We start from the raw sequence: 20179 nt of genomic DNA on the forward strand, positions 1-20179 counted from the left end.
CATTTGAAAGATCTGTCTATGCTCTATTTTGTCTGTTGCATATGCACTCATGGGCTAAAGCAGTGAAGCCCTGGATCTATTAAATTCTCTTTCACCAATAAAGATTGATTAGATCAATAGGTCTTAAAGCCTTTATTAGAAGGTTGTTGTCAGCCACTATCTATGACCCTTTTCCATCTAAAATATGGATATCATAACATAGACTTGTAACCAGCCCCACCCTCATCTGCAATATAGGGTGTTGTGGCTATTTCATACTGTTGTCACCAGCCACCATCTCTTAGCCTCACTCCTCACCTCCTCTGCTCCATGGAGTGGTCTATACTGAAAGATGGTAATCATAAACCACTCTGTCAACATCACCCTCTGCCAACTTGCAATAAAGAATGACATTGAAGGGTTGTCAAAAGTCAGTCTCTCCCAGCTTGACCCCTTATTCCACCCAGCCAGAAATTATGGAGCACTAAGGGGAAGGGACCACGGCCCTAATCCTTTCCAATTTTCCAGTGTTGATGCAGCTGAGCCAACAGGGCATGTGCTGCATCCTGCAGTGGGTGGGCAGTCACAGAAGACTCCTCAAGGTCAGGGAACATTTGTAAGCTATTTCTGCCCAATGTTGCATGTATGCAGCAGAGACCAAATGTGTACACCTGTAGGCTGGACAGAATTTAATTTTCCAAGGTAAGGGAAGATTTGTTCCCTTACTTCTGGGCTGCACTGACACTGGGAAGTTGGATAGGGCTGGGCCCTTAGCTTAGCAGGAAAGCACACTTTGCCTGCAGGTGGGTCCTCTCTGAAACCCTGGAGAACAAACTGTGTGGACAACACTGAGTTACATGGACCAAACTGACTTGGTATAAGGCAGTTTCCTATTGTGACTGTTATTGTGTGGCATCGCATCTCGGCCTAAACAAAAACCACCTCATCAGCCATGTGCAAAAATGACAACACAGCTACACTGCAAGGTTGTTGTTACCCACCTTAGTCCCAAACCTGTACTACGGCTATCATAACTGTGGACTACTACGTTACAGTCAGGCTACCGTCCTATCCGTACTTTTTTGGGAGGAAGCCCCGTTGACTATAATGGGACTTCTGAGTTTACATTCACAGGGCTGGGCACTAAGGCTACAACTCTATCCCCACTTCTCTGGGAGTAAGCCCCATTGACTATAATGGGGCTTACTTCAGAGTAGAGGCTTGGGCTCCCAGAAGCCACAGCAGTCTCCAACCTCCCCTCCCCTCAGCCTGGGCTACACTACAAGGCTATTATGGAAGGCAGCTGGGCGGAAGTGCCTGTTTTGGAGCTCTGTTTGCAACCACACAACCCACAAAGGCACAGAACGCTACATGGCGGGAGGGGGAGGAGGAGAGGCGTTGTGGGCGAGTCCATTTCAACACGGAATGGGGGGGACAGCCCAATTCTGTCTACTTCAGGCCCGGCGCGGCCATCTCTCCACCTTGAGAAAGGAACGTTCCAAGCGCGGCGCGCCGCCCTATTCACTGCGCCACAGCTACGGCCTCCCCCGCCGCGTGCGTGGCGACTGGAAATGGTATCTCCCCGCAGGGCGGGGCCTCGCCCGCGGAAGCCTCGCGTTGTTTCCGCTCCTAGCGGGAGGGAGGGGGAGGAGTCTTAAGCCCCTGCTGCTGCAGACCGCCTCTTTCTGCCCTGCTCGCGTCGCCCGTCAAGCTCGTGCTCCTTGGACGTTCCTTTCCTGCCTTAAAAGTCGGTGAGGCTCGAGGCGAGGCGGGCCGGCCGTTGGCCTGGTGGGAGGGACGTCCGCTCGCTGCGTGTGGGGGAGGCCAGCTAATGTGGCGGGGGGTTGGGCGGAGCTCAGAACGAGGCCGGCCGTAACGGCCGCGCTGGCAGGGCCGGTTGCTGGGCCTGCTCTCCCCTCCCCCCACGCGCGCGCTGTGAGGCGCGGCCTGGCCTGACCCGGCGGGTAACAAAGCGGCGGCCTCTGTTAGGCGGTGACGCTGCTGGAGAGGGAGGGACGCGGCGGCAGCGGCAGCGGCGGGGTCGGGAGGGGCAGCGCGGGACTGAAGTCCAGTCGAGGCGGCGCTCGCTTCCCTTCCTTCTTCCCTCGGCCGTCGCTCCCAGCTCCTGCAGCGGCCGCCTCCGAGTGGAGGGCTCGGTGGGTAGAGGATGCGAGGCGGGGTGGGGGCGGCCTGTGGGCCTCCGCGCGGCCTCCTTCCGCAGCGGTCTGGAGAGAAACACGAGGCGGAGCCCGGGGCGGGGGAGTGGGCGGAGCAGAGGAGACGACGGCGAGGCCGGGCCGAGAAGCTCTCCACACGTCGGCTCGCCTCTTCCTCTGTTACGGGGGTGTCGTTAGGGGAGGGTCAGGAGGCCCCTGGGGTGGGTCCTGTCGGAGGAGGAGCCTGGGCCAGCCTGGAGTCTTCCTCTGAAGCGAGCTCTCGACCCGCGTGCAGCGATTGTGCAAGATTCTCCTCCACAGAGGAGATTCTCCTCCTCCTGTTCACTCCTGTGCGCCTGCGACACCATTTCTTTCCCTAGGTTGAGATAAAGAGACAGGCGCTGAGGCTGGTAGGTTGGACTCGCTCCAGAAGTTCCCAAACTTTTGTGCATCGGGTCTCACCCCCCAAAGAAGCTTTACCAACCACACAAGCTTCAGTGGCTATAAAGGTTATTGGGCCATTGTGCTCCCTCCCCCTCAAGCAGCAGATTGCTTAACACTGATGCGTGTACTCCAGTTGTCTTGTCTAGTCGAACGTCAGTTTTCATGACCCACCAAAAATTGGGTCAAGACCCACTGGTGGGCCACGGACCCATAGTTTGGGAACCAAACTATGGACATAAGAAGAGCCTGGCTGGATCAGGCCCAGGGCCCATCTAGTCCAGCTTCCTGTATCTCACAGTGGCCCACCAGATGCCAACGGGAGCACACTGGGATCCAGTTAGGACCTTGTAGAAAATAGACCCCCTGTTTTCAGTCTAGATCCTTGTCCCAAGATTGGATTTTTAGAGACCCTGTGAAGGAAACTAAAAAAGACTGAAAATTGAATATAAAATCAGCTATAAAAGGAAGTGTTAAACACTGCTTTTTTTGCAGTGTAATCTTGTCATGTTTTTTCAATGATGGCAATTGATTTCAGCAGTAATGCTTTTCCGCGTTGCCGTGAATTTTTCTTCCCCTGTCCTGCGTAGGGCATCTACCTATGAAACCTGAAAGGTTTTATAGTGAGGTCATCCTGAGTAGTTGGGGGTTAATGCAGATGTGTTAACTTGTCTTATGGCTCTGTGCTTTCCAGCACAGGTATGCTAGTGGGGTGTATGCTGCATCCTGTGGTAGGGGTGCAGTAATGAAGGCCTCAAGTGTCCTTTCCCCAGGGCTGCATTGCTGCTGCATCAGCACTGGAAAGTTGGATAGGATTGGGCTATTAGTTATGTCCTGTTACATATTCTGTAGAACGTGGGGTATGTAAGTTTCTGGCTTTCTCTGCGAGTGTACTCTCGAACTACTTTCGTTATGCTTTTGATATGGGATATACAGTACTATACAGTAGCGCTTCTCAAACAGTTGGACTTGTACCACTGGTTATACTTGAGGTGGTGTGTGGTGGTACTTGTGGGATCCCCAGACCCCCACTCCCTGGCAGTGAGACCAGCAACTCAATGTGGCAAACAGTTGTAGGAAGCTCAGCTTGGCAGGCAGAGCTCCAGCATGCGCTTTTTACATGTTCGAAAAAGCTGTGCTGTCCACGCTGAGCTTCTTACTGGGGCTTGTTTTGTTGTGTCTGGCCTCTCAGTCTGGAAGTGTCTGGTGAAGCATCACCAGTTACTTCCGGTAGCACTTCCAGTAGGTGGACTGTGCAAAGTGGTACAGCAGGGAACAAGTGTTGAGAAATGCTGCCATAGAATACTGATTGCCTTCCTGATTTTATGTGTACCAAAGACTCTGGGTGTTGACATTGACATATCAGTCTCTTTTGCTTGCCTTGTTTGTATTTTGGTTTAACGTAATAGGTACAATAATGAATTCATAAGGCTGGAGGTCCTTTGATTAAAAGCAAATGCTCCCTTATCCCAAGGAGACTTCCAGGGCTAACCTGGTACCCATAGGCTATGGCAGTTGCCATTTCAGTGCTGCTATAGCTCTGGCCACCAGCAAGTATAGGACTGGGCTGTTAGTGGCTATACTCCTCTAAGTATGGCTACTTGGCCAAGCACTAGAGTTTAACCATATATACTACTTATAGTATAGGAAAACGTAATGTATTTTAAAATATTTTATTCTTAGTAGATGTTTCTTGTTGTTTTTTTTCCAGGGTGTCTTTTATGAATAATCAAAAGCAGCAAAAGCCAACGCTATCAGGCCAGCGTTTTAAAACTAGGAAAAGAGGTAAGCTTTATTGTTTTCATTTGCCTTGGTAAAATGTTTTATCTCAGGTATTTATCTAGTACAAATTTGTGGGAATCGAGGTGTGTGTATACGTTCTCCCACCTACCTGATGCCAAGCATAGAGCACTGCATTTGCGGCTTCCTGGAGAGTCTACAGATTGGTTTGTTTGCTGTAATATTTTATGTGTGCATATTGAGCTCTCCAGTCTTGTTTGTTCCAGGGTGACCAACACAAGTTAGAAAAACTATAAAATTACAAAGCAGGACAGAGAAAAACATAAAATCAAATAAAGGTCTTTGCCTGGTGCTGAAAGGCATCAAAGTGGGCATCTGGCAAGGTTTTCTGGAGAGGGTGTTCCAAAGGTAAGGACTGATAATTGAGAAGGGTGTCTCCCTCAGCCCCACTCAACTAACCTCTGAAAATGGGGGCCCTAGAAGAAGGCCTTCAAAGACATTTTTATGTGAGAACTAGGTTATCTGCCTTACTCTGTTCTCTCATTAAGTTAAGGAAATGTGTCCCTTTAAACCCCATGCAGGAAAGGGGTGTTTTGCTATCCTCTTCCTCTGTGAGGATGGAGTGCAGTGAGGAAGTAAAGAGCTATGTCTTGCAGATGGGATGCACACATGCTGCCGCTGTTGCCTTCACTAGGAAGTGCAAGTCAGTTGTGGTTCCAGGCAGTAGACCCAGTTGGGCTGTCTACTTAGAGGCAGGGTCTTGCACTTTTAATGAGAATTCCCTTGCTTAGTGATAAACAGTTATTAGAATTTCTGCATGAAATCTGCAAAGGGTTATCTCAGATTTGTGTAAGATTAAAACCGAATTTAATTTCTAATTTTAAAGGCTATACATGTAACTTGCACAATTTGAAAAGTGGGCAGTATACTGACTCATATCAGATATCTATTGCTGCCGTGAAAGAACAACAGATATACGCTGAAGATAGGAACTTGCTTCATTGTGGTTGACAAAAAGAGCATATTTTGTTTTGTACCAACAGTCCTTTGTTTTGTTGGAAGTGTTAACTTTCTGGACTGTAAAGTGAGTATTATATATAGTGGGCCCTCCTTATCTGCGGGTTTGGCACCCACATACTTTACTCAATACAGGTGCCAGGTCTGCATTGAGTCTGGAGGGCTTCAAGGACTGCTCTGAGGCAGGAGGAGGTCGCACATGGCCTCTCTGTGACTCAGAAGGCTTCCTGGAGGCTTCTGTCAGGCACATCTGTTTGCTGGCAGGATGCCCCGCATAAATTTATTCACAGAAATCTATTTGCAGGGGTTCCTGGAATGGATCCCCCTCAGATACTGAGGGCTGAGTGTACCATACTTCAACAAAAAATTTAAAGGTAGCTTACAGGGCAAAAAAGAAAAAATGGTTCTCTGTTCCAGAAAGCTTTGCAGTCTTTAAAAGGTACATGAGACACTGGCAAGCTACTACTGGACTAGATGCTGTGCTGGGAGGAACAAGATTTTTCTTGTTTCTCTCAGCTCATAAATAAGTGCCTCTTTGCCCAGTTAGCTAGAGTGTTGCATAAGCAAAACCTTGTATCTTGCCAATATAAGGGAAACGGGTGTTTGAAGGGCCTGATGACTTTGAAGCAGAGGTCAGCAGCTGTTGGTCTGGTAGTGACATCACATCGCCAGACTTCCAGGTTGCTGAGCACCCAAAAGCAGCCTGCAGAGAGCTTGACTTGGGAGGCTTTGCCTCCCGCACAGTTTGATACATACTGGATGGAGAATAATGCCTGTGCTGCATAGGCCAAACTTCACCTGCTGGGCCAGATTGGGCCTGTAGGCCATAGGTTGCCAATCCCTGCTCTAGAGCAATGGTTCTTAATCTTTTTTTGAATCACGAACCCTTTTGAGAATCTGATGAAAGCTATGGTTCTCCTTCTCAGAAAAGCACGTGCACACAGGGGTTTTTTTTAAACATGGTTTATGGATTTCCTGGAGCTGTCAGTGGACTGAAGGTTAAGAACTCATGATCCATAATATAGAGCAAATGTTTGCTATGATTTTATAGTACCGCGGTCTTCAACCTTGGGTTGTGAACCCATTGGGGTCACGAGCCCTTCCTGCTGTCTGCCTGAAGGTTTCATGCTGGCCTGGCAGCGGTGCCCTCTGCTCCATCCAGGTAGCCCTGTCCAGAAAAGCAGTGGGAGAGGCTCAGCCCAATCATTTCAGAGGCCTATTGTGAGGAGGGGCTGTGGGGGTGGCAGGTAGCTACCATTCTCCTTCAACTGGTAGCAACAGCTGCTTTGGGCAGGCTGCCCTCCCCTGTAATGTGCCTGTGCTCAGGGCACCAGAGGCTGGGCAGGAGCACCCTGTGCTCACAGCGGCTTCCAGGGGCCCCTGTGTGGCTGCTGGCCATCTCCTGCCCACTCTGCTGCCCATGGTGGATCTGGCAGGGAAATTGCCCCTCCTTGGCTGTAGCCTTTATTGCAGCTGTCCTTCCTTTCTTCAGCCCCAGGGAGGGAGAAGCTATGTTTGCCTACAAGTAGTAGGCATGGGCCATTTGTTTCCAGTGCTGCTGCTGGTGCCCGAAGGTGTCCAGGGGCCACCATGATAGGAATCAGCTGGCTGCATCCGCTACACTGCTGACATCAGCCATCACAAGTACAATGCTATGTTAACCTGTGGAGGATGTGGCATGGCTGTTGAGTGAGGTGGGAGTGGCTGCCACCTGTCTTTGCAGCATGGAGGAGCGACCTTGGCCCATCCAGCTGCAGTGGGTGGGTGAGAGGAGGCTGTGGGGGGGGGGGAACTGGCCCATTTTGCCTGGAGTGAGTGAGTGATGCTCATAGGAGTGAGTGATGCTAGTGAGTTGATGCTATGGAGTGCTTGTGCAAAGGACTTTTTATTCCCCAGCCCCTGAATATTCCGTTGCTCAGTGCTGTGTCTAGTAATTGAGCACAACTTGGCACTCCTATTTCCTGATCAACACTGATTCAGTTTTCCTATGTTGATCTTCCATTTAGTGAAACAGCATTGTTCAGTTCTGCTCATACCAGTTACATTGTGATATTGTATTCAGTAATGTTTGTATGCCAAAATACCTCATGAATATTTTACTACTTATTGCAGATGAAAAAGAGAGGTTTGACCCTACTCAGTTTCAGGACTGCATTATTCAAGGTTTAAATGAAACTGGCAGTGACTTGGAAGCAGTAGCAAAATTCCTTGATGCTTCTGGAGCAAAACTTGATTATCGCCGCTATGCAGAAACACTCTTTGACATTCTGGTGGCTGGTGGAATGCTGGGTAAGTATCTTTAAACTGGATTTTTAGTTTACAAATGCACATTGTATTTTGTTGCATTGATTGTGGTATACTGTATGAAATACAGAAGAAACTGTCTATATCTGTTATCTGAATCAGATTGGCTTTCTCAGGCTTTTATTTGCTTTCCTCAGGCCAGGTTTAAGCTGAATGATCAGCTGCTATCAGTTGACAGTGCTCTCCCAAAAGGCTAAATTACCTTTAAAACAGCAGTCGACAAACCTGCAACCACTGCGTAACAAAAATGTGGTCCCCATTTGGACCGCATTTTACAATTCTGCTGGGTTGTCACACATATTCCTACTAGATTGAGGGACAGGGATGCTCTGAGCAGTCATATCTGTTGTCTGGTGTCCCAGAAGGCTGTGCAACAGGCAGATGCAACTGCTCAGAGCAGTGTTTCTCACACATTTAGCATCGGGACCCACTTTTTAGAAAAAGAATCATGTCGAGGCCCACTGGAAGTGATGTCATGACCGGAACTGACATCATCGAGCAGGGAATTTTTTAACAATCCTAGGCTGCAAACCTACCTACGCTTATCCAGGAATAAGTCCTGTTTACTATCATTGTTAAAAGCATATACAAAGTACAGGTCTGTAACATTTACAGTTGCATGCTATGGTAGCATCAAGTCTAATAGATTAAAAATAAAATATTGAAATGAATTCGGCCCCACCTGAAATAGGTTTGCAACCCACGTAGTGGGTCTTGACCCACAGTTTGAGAAACACTGGCTCAGAGCATCCCTATTCCTCAATCTAGTAGGAATGCACGCAGCTACCCAGTGGAACGAAAAGGTCTGCTCACTGGGTGGACGAGTTTGTCCAAACCCGAGATCCGCCCCCCGCTAGGGTTTGGACAGCCCTGCTCTAAACTATGAAGCTCTTAATTTCTAGCTGTGGGAATGTCATGGCCTATTCACCTCTGAAGTCTGAGTTTGCTTTTGTTTGCTTTTACAAGCACTGCCATCTTAAGCATGTACATTATGCAGGAATAGGTTCCATTGAATTTTTGGTGTCTGGCAAGGATGCTTAGAATTATAGACCTTGATTTACTACAGCTTGTGTTTTGTAGAGCTTAAGTGTTTTCAGTGAAGAAGATGGGCCTGCCAACAAGGAGAATTGAACTTTGGACAGTAGTTATAATCTCAATATCAATTTCTTCATAGCCCCAGGTGGTACATTGGCAGATGACATGATACACACAGATGTCTGTGTATTTGCAGCACAAGAAGACCTAGAAACGATGCAAGCATTTGCTCAGGTTAGTTTTTATTAAAGCAGTTTTTGGTCTCTTTCTAGTAAAATAGCCTCTAAAGGTAAGACTGGCATAATGGTGGCTTTAATTAAGAATCACTTTTTTGAACCCTTTATTTTTTAAAGCATCGCTGCTTTTGTTTTGTTTTGTAGGTCTTTAACAAACTGATCAGGCGTTACAAATACCTGGAAAAAGGCTTTGAGGATGAAGTCAAAAAGGTATCCAAACTGTCAGTATTTGATTATTGTGCTCTGAAAGTACATTCATAAGCTGCTGGTTGTCAGAACTTAACCACCTTTTATACACATGTGCTTCAAATGACTGTTTATAACCTAAATGAGAAAAGACTGTTTCCCTTGCCAAGATGGTGGCCATACTCTCTTCAGGAGATAACAGAGTGGCTGTTTACATGTTCTCTGTAAAATCTCTAATTGCCTTTAATGAAGCATCTCTGTAAAAGAAGCTGTCTCATTGTTTCCAAGAGTAATGTTCAGGCATTTTTTATTACTGCTATGATAGTTTCAGTGCCTTGCTTGTTGCATTATTGACTAAACTATTCTTTCTCTTGCAGTTGCTGCTATTCTTGAAAGGTTTTTCAGAGTCTGAGCGGAACAAACTGGCCATGTTGACGGGTATTCTTCTGGCCAATGGAACGCTTAATGCGTCAATTCTCAACAGCCTATATAATGAGAATCTGGTTAAAGAAGGTAAGTACAGTAAACAAATCTAGGATTTTGGGATCATATTTTTTGGAACCAGCTATTCTGATATTGGTGTGTGCTCTTCTGAACTACATTGAGCTCTGTGCTACATGGATTGTCATGTCATAGAATAATGAGAATGTTTGTATAAATTGCTTCTAAAGAGTCAGGTTTTAAAATAATTATTTGAGTGAATGAATTTATACCCCACCTTTCTCCTAGTAAGGGCACTCAAGGCTGCTCCGTATTAGTGATGCTTTGCAAGAAGCTAAGGCAGTGGTACTCAAACTTTTCCGGCCAGTGGCTCCCTTGACCCCCGTGGCTGTTGGCCATGACTCCCCATCATGTTCCTGAGGGCTGGAAGTGACATCATTAAACAGGAAGTGGCCAGAAATATTAACTATAGTAAATATAATATTATATTAAATATATATTAACTATATTAATATTAATTATATTAATCATATCATTAATTAAATGCAGATCTGAAAAATATATTATTAATACACAGCAATATACATTCTTTATAAATGATCAGCTGCTGATCACTGTTGGAGACAGGAAGCTGGAGTAGGTAGATTTTGTCTGGTCCAGGAAGACTCATTTTTTTAACTTTGTAAGCATACCAATAGAATGGTTTTATCAAATGAACTTTGTGAACAACCAGTCTGACCAACATTATACACACACACACACACACACACACACCCCCTGTGAACCCCAGTCCAACTAGTCATTTCTCCCATTGTCCTTGGATAGGATTGAACCCTTTATTAATTTAATGAAATTAAATTTTTCCAGCAGCTGGTGGGGAAAACAAAAATAGGCCATGAAAATATATCAAAGCTGATAAGGGTTTGGTTAGGAAGCTGATTTGTCTCCTATACTAGAAGATGCACAGCTCAAGCCTATGCATGTCTACTCAGAAGTAAGTTCCATTAGAGTCAATGGGGCTTACTCCCAGGAAAGTGTGGATAGGATTGGGCTGGCAATCACTTCATCAATGGCTGATAAGTATTCCTTCAAATAGCAAGTTTCATCACTTTAAAAATACAGCCTTTCCTCTTCAGTCAAACAACAAGATTAATAAATCACTTTAAAAACACTACCCTTTTTCTGCTCCTGGCCAAGTAAAGTGTGTGCTTCTCTCTCCCCCCCCCCCTTTGCCAACTGCATGGAAACAACTTTAAGACCCCTGGTGACTGGTAAAATAGGAAGTGTTTTATTTGGGGAGGGGGAGGAAATCGGGACGGTTTGGAGATTGAAAGGGGGAGTGGAAGAGGGAGGGGGTTGAATAGAGAGATTTCACTTTGATGAGAAGCTATCCCAGGCTGGGAACTAGGACCCAGACAAGGATCAGAGAGGGTTAAGGACTGCAAGCTGAGCAAACAACATGCATCGAACACAAGCTGAGCAACTCCCATTTCTTCTGCTATAAAAAAAATGCCCAGGGGTGTGACTGTATCGCTGCAAGAGGATATCCCATGCCTCCCCTTTGAGTTCCTGGCAGCTCCCTAAAGAGTCTCGATGCACAGTTTGAATAACACTGAGCTAAGGGGAATTAAATAAGTGGAGATGAATAAGAATGTTAAATGGTCATTGGTACGAATGGAACACTAGGTGTGGATCCCTATGTAATACAGTTTCTGTTTCTAATTCACCATTCAGGTGTTTCTGCAGCCTTTGCAGTCAAACTGTTCAAATCATGGATAAATGAAAAAGATATCAATGCAGTGGCTGCTAGCCTTCGTAAAGTCAATATGGACAACAGGCTGATGGTATGTTAAATAAGAATTTACATTTAACATTGTGCATTTTGAACTGTTCAATTTTCGATTTTGAATTGCATGATGCAAATATGAATATTTCAGGAACTGTTTCCAGCCAACAAGCAAAGCCTTGAACACTTCACAAAATACTTCACTGATGCAGGATTGAAAGAACTTTCTGAGTATGTCCGGAACCAGCAATGCATAGGGGCTCGTAAAGAACTGCAGAAAGAACTTCAGGAGCAGATGTCGCGTGGGGATCCTTTCAAGGATGTAAGTACTCTTGCCTGCTTGTTAATGGCCTCTGAACATATTTGGTCTTTCTCATAAGACTTCAGGATGAGATTTTGTGACCTTCTTAAATGACAGAATTCTGCCTGATGTTGAGCGAGTGCAAGTAGGTCAGCTTTCTGAGTGACTTATCCATTTTGCTGGTAAATCCTTAGAGTGGAACCCAAACTTACTTTGTTCACAGTATCCCTTATGTCAGGGTAATTCCTTCATGGCACCCTTGCAGTTCTGTCATTGTCATAGACATGCAGTTGGAACTTCCAGGAAAATATTGCACAGCGCATGTGGCATCCTGTGGGTTTGCTGTGGAGCACCTTGGCACACTGTTTAGGAACCACTGCCTTGGGAATTACCAAGTGTTCTTGGCTGTTCAACTTTGTCTTAATATTGTAATGTTACATCTTGTCATTTAATAAGGTAGGGTCAGAAATATGAAACTGTTTTATGCATTCATATAAGCGTTCAGTTAATGTTGAGCAGCTTCTGTAAAGAGAAGTTACCCATGTTCAGGTAAACTTCCTGTTGAGATTTAACTTCCTTACTGTAATGTGAATATTGCTGTTGTGTTACCACATTTTTGTTTTAATCTTCTTCCAGGAGGGACTTACTCTTTAGGTGCCCATTGAGTGCCCATTCACTTCAGGTGCCCATTCGAACTCTGGTCTCCCTAGTCAAAGTTGAACATGTTCTCAACTTTACACACTGGTTTCTGTGATTCAGGATAGCATCCAGATTAGCACTTCCTGCTGTTGGGAGTTCCATCCAGGAATGGAGGGAGCATTTTGCTTGCACAAGTGGCTCTTCCAGTTGTGGAATGCTTTTTCCATTTATGGAGGGAGTTCTGGCATTGGAAACGCAAGTTGAATGTTTTTCATTGAAGTGTATTGATTGTTACAGCATTGCATAAGCAGATCACTTTGCCCGGTTAGTATATTCAGTTGGGGATGGTGTTTAAAATAGCATGATGAGAGAATGATGTGAGCCCTTCCGGTGCACACCAGACCTTTCCTATGAGTGCTTCATTGTATGTTAGCCTGATTTCCCTCCCTCTTTCTCTTTGAAAGGAACTGCATTCTTGCTATATCTGCACAAGAAGATAACTTGGTGTCTTTGTATTGCCACCCAGTCCTTATGGTATTGCTGTGCTGTTGGTTGCTGTCTGGTCTCTGCAGTAACCCTCCTCTACCATACAAATGTGTATGTTGTGTTAGTGCAAAGGGATACTCACTATGATCAAAAGTGAAAGTTCCAGGACCCTTTCCTGTGGATACTAAATTCAATAGATAAATCTGTGGTTGGGCTTCACAGGACCTTCTGGACCTTACCAGAAGTCTCCAGCGCAAACCAGAAATGTCTTCCGGATGTGACTGAAAGACACTTTCTGAGGCTCACTATCTGCAGGCTTGGCATCCACAGATGCTGAGTCCAAAGATAAGGAGGGCTCACTGTACTTCCTTTTGTACATAAGGGCGTAAGATGCAGTTAGCTAGTGACTCCCAGTCTCATAAGATTTGGTTACTACTACAGCTGGCCATTCATTGTATGTTTGTTCAACTAGGGATTCCAGGTCCTGTACTTAGTGTCTGTGTCATGCTGCAATCTACCATTCTGTTGTGAATATAACATTTGGATGTATTTTCAGTTGGGAGAAGGGAGGCTTAGGGGAGCAGGAAGGTTGTGTCTATTTTGGGTGCATGTTGACCTTTTTCTGCTTATGAAAATAATTTAATAAGCTGCTTGAACCTGAGTTTTGAAGCGGACACTCTAAAGTGGTTACAAATGTTTTAATGACTGTTGCATAGTATACTTGGTGTAGTGTCAAATATTGTAGCATTGCTATTTCTGTAGAGTAAGGGGCACTTTTAACTGCTGTTTTACTCTTGAGGTAAGCAAGCTATACAAGTCATGCTGTTATCCACTAGGGTTCCATTCTGGACCCTTTCCAAATACCAAATCAGTGGAAAAATAGCTTTAAAGACCCACTACCAGATTTCTTGTTCCTCTTGCCACCCCCAAGTGCATTGGTATATAGACATTATACAGCATTCAACCCCTAGATGGGGTAAATAATGGAATCTAATGGAATGAAATTATAATTATTTAACAGTGCAAAGGTAGCAAATTGGATTTTGATGCTTTTTTCCTTGTGATCTCTGTATCAATGGTAAGTCACATCAGTGGATACTGAGGTCCCACCTGTAGTTGGAAATCTGAAAGCTTGTTAATTCACATGGAAAAGAGAACTATGCATAACTCATTAACATGGCCTATTTAGATCATCTTGTACGTCAAGGAAGAGATGAAGAAGAACAACATATCAGAACAGACTGTGATAGGCATTATCTGGTCTAGTGTAATGAGCACTGTGGAATGGAACAAAAAGGAGGAGCTAGTAGCAGAACAAGCCATCAAGCACTTGAAGGTATTTTGCATGCCGATTAACTGAGGTTATCACTTAATGAATTTGTTTTGTGAATAGAATTCCAAGTGTGTATGAGATTTTCATGTGCATTCTCCACATGAAAATGTAAACTCCTATATTGCTAAATTGATATGATAGAGACCTGTGATTTTCATATAGATGCTGCATAAGGCTCACTTAAGCTTCCTACCTGAATAAAGTGAGATTGTTTAAAGGGCTGTGTGACTATTATAGAACTTTGCATTAAGTCCTTAACAATCCTGAACTTGCGAACTGCTGCAAAACATTAAATGCTAGTTTATACAGAGAAAATGAAGTTAATGCTTCTAACTTGGTGATTCTTAAATTTCGTTCTAATAATTTCTACAGACTCTGTTCCAGAGCTGCCTTTTGATACTTGGTCTTCTTCTAATGCAGTATTTCTCAAAGTATGCCTCTAGGAGTCCCAGGGCTCTCTTGAGACCCCTTCAAGGATTCCACAAACACCAATGAGTGACTAGCCCTCCTTCCTGTATTGATGGCTCTCATTCCCCTCTTATTCCAGCTCTTCACCAGTTAAACTTTGTGTTGTGCCACTCCACGCATGTGCCTGTGCCCTGAGACTCCCCAACACACTGCACATGTGTAGGCAAGGCTCCCTAAGACACCTGTTAGGGTGCGTAAAAAGGCTCCAGAGACACAAAAGCTTGACAGTCACTGCCCCAAAGCTTTTGTCTTGCCAGAAATTTTGTGGCAACAGAGTTTGAAGAAGTGAGTGTTGGCTCATTTTGGACATGTTAAATGTTATAACTACTGATGTATATGCCCAGTTTTAAGTCAGGCACGGCTGTATGCTATTAATATTTTTAAAAGACAGACGTCTTTAATGTTCAAAGACATGTTCAGATATGCCAACATATTTTGTTAGATGACATTCCATGGATGCATCTCAAGCCTGTATGTGTCTCCCATGTCATCTTCCCACGCACTACAGTTTACTCCCTCCCTGCGATTACCCTGCAAATTAGAACTGGGAGTTGCAGCTGAACTTGAGTCTTCAGTCTTGATTTGCAGGGCAAGTGCAAGTATAGTTGGCTGGTTCAGATGTAATGGCAAACATCTGAAGAGGTTTGCTGTGAGGGAGGAATTGTAGCATGCTTGTGAATGGAGATGGTTTCGAGTGCTTATATCTTGCACCAAACTGCAAGCCTGGCTTTGCATCTGAGCTAGTGCTCTCCTTCCAAAACAGCCTGTTGGTAAAGGCTGAGCTCCTTCATGTCAAAAGTAAAGGGCATATCTTGTCTTCAGAGTAAAAAAAATCCCCAGTGGAGCTTAGTCTTTCTTTCCCAAAGAGAATTGCAGCCATTCCCTTACATGAGAGGAAACATAGAAATACACAGGAAAATAACCAAGTGTTAAACCTGTTCCTGTCTTGTTTATCCAGTATCTGATAAAGGGTTAGCCTGTGTTAATCATGTTAGGACAGGGGTTATCAGAGTGTGGGTTGTGACCCTTGCAAGAACTAGGTTCAATCCCTGAAATCTCCAGGTAGAGCTGGGAAAGACCCCTGTCTGCAAGTGCTGGAAATCTGCTGTCAGTGAGTGTAGATGATACTGAGCTAGGTACCCCAGTTGCCTTTCTCCAGGGGTTCTCAAAGTGTGGGTTGCAACTAACTTTGCAACTAATATGGGGTGGCATAAATTTATATATTGCAGTAACAAATTTTAGAACTCCTGTGTTAGTGTTGGGAACTTGCTTCAGTATGTACAATACAATTGTTGGCATACCTGAAGAACTGCCTGCATCCTTTAAGAAATGTTTTCATTTGTACTTCATGGGCATTTTAAATGCTGTGTGTTTAAAACAGTGCTCTTAAGTAGCACAACAGGATGAGTCAATCAGAAATGGCTTGTAGGGAAGTTAAGTAGTTACAAGTCCTTAACCAATTATCTACATTTATCTTTGAACTCACTCTTTCACTTTGAAGTAGAAGATGTTTCCACATGTTTTCCATGGGCAGCTGTTTACCACACTTAAATTGCATGCCTTTCGTATGTAGTACATGGATTGGCACATCATGGTTGGCGAATGTGATTCTTCTTGTAATCTCCACAGCAATACAGCCCTCTTCTTGCTGCCTTTACAACCCAAGGTCAGTCTGAACTGACTCTGTTGCTCAAGATTCAGGAGTACTGTTATGACAACATCCACTTCATGAAAGCCTTCCAGAAAATAGTGGTGCTCTTCTACAAAGGTAATATGGGTAACAAAATACTTGCTAACCAGGTGAAGAGATCTTAAGTGAGCGTTCTTTTTCATAGCAGAAATGAGAGTAATTGTCCAGTCCCAGTATCTTTCCCACTGGCTGTTCGGTATCCTGCTTAGATTGTGTGCCAGTTTGGGATAAAGAACAATCTTTTCCATTCTTTGCTGTCTAAACTGCTTGAACTTTTTTGTTTAAAAGTGGCACATAAATTAGACATTGGTGTTTGTTATGATTTAGGTCCAGAGAACACTGAAAGTGGAAATGTAGGTGTTCGCTTTTGCATGAGGACAGCTTATAGAGACATTATTCCACTATAGGCTATTGAGTTCAGTGGGATAGTTTGAGAAGTACAATGAACCTTGATGAAACAGAAAACTGTGTTCCAGCATCCAGCTATGTCAGTTTAAGCCCCAACTTTACAAAACTCCCTTGGTCCTGTAGACTTGGGTGCGGTGGTTGGCTTACCTATCTTCCTTCCAGGGCTTCCTCAGTATTGCTGTTCTCCCTTTGACCAGGGCTCTTTCGGAATTGAGTCATTCTAGAAGCAGAGGAATATGTTCCTAGACAGCCCAGGTCAGAGTGGGTACAGCACTGCTGAGAGATCTCTGTAAATTTGGGATTTAATGGGTTAACTGGGGATAAGGGGTTTTAAGTCTAGATTTAATGAAGTTTTGACATTAAAACTCATTAGATCATTTAAATTGAAGGTTCATTATAATTCATGCTTTGTAAGTTAATACAATTGCAGGCAGTGTACTTAAGCCATTTCTGCTCAATGTTGCATATATGCAACAGGGACCAAACGTGTACACCTATGTGCGGGTCATAAATGGGTTAGGACACAATCCTAACCAGGTCTACTCAGAAGTAAGTCCTATCTTGTTCAGTGGGGCTTACTCTCAGGAAAATGTGGTTCGGATTGCACCCTTAGTAATATTGTTCCTGTTCAGCTGTAGTCAGTTTACAATTAACACCAAAAGCATTTCTTTTGCTTGAACAGCATGCAGTGAAATTGGTTAATAGTTCCTGTCTGTAGATGGCCTTCCTGAACAGTTTCAACTGTTTGCTCACACATGGATAAATTGCTCCATTTTGGCATCTTCCTTGTGATTACAGTGCATTTCCCTGTGGCATGTGGATTTCAACATATCCTAAGTTTTGTTTTGGAACCCTGCATAGTAGGGAAGAGGCCAAGTAGCCATCTGAAGTGTCTCTTCCTGGATTCCTCTTGCACTGTTTGAGTCAGTGGCATGGCCACTAGTTTGCTTGGTTAATAGTCTAACCAGCTTGAACCAACTGAATTGCTTTTTGGGCGAACACTTGAAATACAACTCTGCTACTGAAGCTTACAACAAAATAAGAATGTTGTTGCATGCGTTTCCATTGTTGCTTCAAGTCTACATAGCTCTGAATATAACTTTAGTAGCTAAAGCTATGGGGTGAGTAAGTTACCAAGAATGCCTTAATCATAATGTTGGGGCAATGGTTCCCAAAGTCCTACTTGTACTCTGGGAACCCTGTAAGTATTTGCAGGCGAGGGGCATCAGGATGAACATGCTGCTGTGGGGGAAGTGGCTTTTTTACTGGGGGGGGGGGTTCACTTTGAAGGGTCCAGGGAACCTTTGACTCCTTCTGCAGCCATCCTGGCAGCTCCAAACTGCTTTGAAGAATAAAAAAACTTGTTTTTGTTGTGAAACTAGAAGTTTTTTTTTTCCAAAAAAGTTTGGAGATTTATGGAGGGCTGCTGAGGAGGTTGCAAGCTCCACAGACCCTCTGGAGAGTCATAGTGACCTCCAAGTAAGTTCTAAAAAAAACCCTTCTCTCCCCAGCAGCACAGTTGTCCTGATTGTGTTGCTGCAGTGGAAAGGGGAATGGCCCTTTCCGGTTTCTCCTGGTGGATTGCAATCCCCCAGTTTGGGAACCACTGCATCAGGGCATTGATTAAACCGAAGGTTAAACTCTCATATGTTGGTATGAAAAATCAACCTGAATAATGAAAGGCCAATCTGAAACTTGAATGTAAAAAAAAAATTTGTCAAAACAGCTGTTGCAAAACCATGTGCCTTAAACAGATTTCATAACTATTGACTTCCTTTGGTTGCAAGTTGTCAGTGTCATTTGCAAAAATTGCAATAGTATTTTTAAATGTCTAAATTTAGAAAAGCAGAGCTCTTCTGTGTAACTTCATTGAACACTTTCACTGGTTTGTCTGGAACTTAGATAAATATATTGATAAAAATTTAATTGTTCTAAAGTGGCGTCAGATTCCATAGACCTGGGGTGCCCAAACCCCGGCCCTGGGGCCGCATGCGGCCCTCGAGGCCTCTCAATGCGGCCCTCAGGGAGCCCCCAGTCTCCAATGAGCCTCTGGCCCTCCAGAGACTTGTTGGAGCCCGCACTGGTCCAACACAACTGCTTTTGGTGTGAGGGCGACTGTTTGACCTCTCGTGTGAGCTGTGGGATGAGGGCTTCGTCCACTGCTTGCTGTTTCACCTCTGTGATGCTTTGTGCAAGGCCTTTTATAGGCCTTGAGCTATTTCAAGTCCTTCATTCATTCATATAAGTTCCATCTCTAATATATTCATTTATGTAAACATATTCAAATTTTAAATGTAAATTCTTTTTCCCCCCGGCCCCCAACAGTGTCAGATGTGACCCTCCTGCCAAAAACTTTGGACACCGCTGCCATAGACAATAATAGCACAAAATGTCTTGCCTTGACTTGCTGTGTCTCTCAGAGAGCTGACAATGGGCTGAGCAAACTGGCCTGAGCCAGTTAATGAGCGTTGGAGTTTTTGGAGCACTTGTTCAAGTGTCAGGGTATATAAACTTATCACTTGCTGTGTTTTTGAACACTAATACCACTCTGTTTTCAACAGCTGAGGTGTTAAGTGAAGAACCCATTCTGAAATGGTATAAAGATGCACATGTTGCCAAAGGAAAGAGTGTCTTTCTGGAACAAATGAAAAAGTTTGTAGAATGGCTCAAGAATGCTGAGGAAGGTAAGCAAATCTAATGTGGTCCAATCATAATTGTGTCTTCTGTTGGAAACTAGAATTGTACAAAACATGTTTCTGATTTTTTTCTTTTCAGAATCTGAATCCGAAACTGAAGAAGGTGACTAAGTTGTCAAACTGTCAACAGTAAAGCAAACAGGAGCTGTAGATAAAAATGTCATGTCTCATGTCCTGATTATTACATCCTACCTCCCTGTATCAAGCATGATATAAGGGCTCTCATGGCAAATTTATTTTTGTGTTTTCTATAGTTATTGGAGAACACTGGATTTAGGTTTTAAAACCATGTGTTTAGTAGCTTACAGGAGCTATAAATTTGATTCTAACATTGCATTTGTCCTTTCAGTTACATTCTACCTCCTGTATTTTTCTACTGTAACATAATTTAAGGCCTTCCACAACTTAAATTCATTTTATCCCTGGGTTTTCTATAAAAGTTTACAAGTAGACATGATTTGGAAAATGAAATTTGTTATAAAAATTCTGTTTGCAAATTAAACTGTACAAGTATCCAAAGTAAAGGCCATAGTTGTGTGATTTTGTGTGAAGGACAACTAGAGCTAGCTAGGCAAGTGTAGCAGATCCCTAAATTTTCACCTTTACAGCTAACTGTAGTCAAATTGAAGTGCTTTGCCTTTAGCTTCCTTGTTGTGGTATACTTGCATAGTAGTAAGCCCCATCTGTGACCATTTTAATTGTTCTCCCCCTGAAAAAGCTTTGTTATGTGATTAAGGTTGCAGGTTTTTCCTTGACAACAAAACTAATTCAAAACAAGGGTTTAGTATTGTATTATGGAACAGTGCTATGATCAACATTGGCTTGTGAAGAATTCAT

At 44.0% G+C, this 20179-nt stretch overlaps 1 protein-coding gene across 5 annotated transcripts; it reads left to right on the plus strand.

The window, feature by feature from the left end:
* The first annotated feature begins 1639 nt into the window (after positions 1-1639).
* BZW1 (basic leucine zipper and W2 domains 1) lies at positions 1640-19866 on the plus strand. Of its 5 annotated transcripts, none has more exons than XM_066618993.1 (12): positions 1640-1726; positions 4288-4361; positions 7446-7622; positions 8812-8906; positions 9053-9118; positions 9472-9607; positions 11270-11379; positions 11473-11643; positions 13937-14083; positions 16178-16316; positions 19208-19330; positions 19422-19866. In XM_066618993.1, the coding sequence occupies exons 2-12, from the start codon at positions 4298-4300 to the stop codon at positions 19451-19453; spliced, it is 1260 nt and encodes a 419-aa protein (XP_066475090.1). In that variant the 5' UTR covers positions 1640-1726; positions 4288-4297; the 3' UTR covers positions 19454-19866. The 5 variants fall into 5 exon arrangements, with proteins under 5 accessions (XP_066475090.1, XP_066475004.1, XP_066475174.1 ...); XM_066618907.1 differs by having other exon boundaries at positions 1651-1730; XM_066619077.1 differs by lacking the exon at positions 1640-1726 and adding an exon at positions 1849-1943.
* Positions 19867-20179: the final 313 nt, after the last annotated feature.

This window comes from Tiliqua scincoides, chromosome 1 (assembly GCF_035046505.1).
Source record: "Tiliqua scincoides isolate rTilSci1 chromosome 1, rTilSci1.hap2, whole genome shotgun sequence".
In the NCBI taxonomy this organism is placed as follows: domain Eukaryota; kingdom Metazoa; phylum Chordata; class Lepidosauria; order Squamata; family Scincidae; genus Tiliqua; species Tiliqua scincoides.

Excerpts from the sequence above, each read along its gene's own strand:
- BZW1 (XM_066618993.1), top strand. The coding sequence starts at position 4,298 with ATGAATAATCAAAAGCAGCAAAAGCCAACGCTATCAGGCCAGCGTTTT. Across the intron at positions 16,317-19,207 it reads AGTGGTGCTCTTCTACAAAG|CTGAGGTGTTAAGTGAAGAA; the intron begins GTAATATGGGTA and ends TGTTTTCAACAG. Across the intron at positions 19,331-19,421 it reads GCTCAAGAATGCTGAGGAAG|AATCTGAATCCGAAACTGAA; the intron begins GTAAGCAAATCT and ends TTTTCTTTTCAG.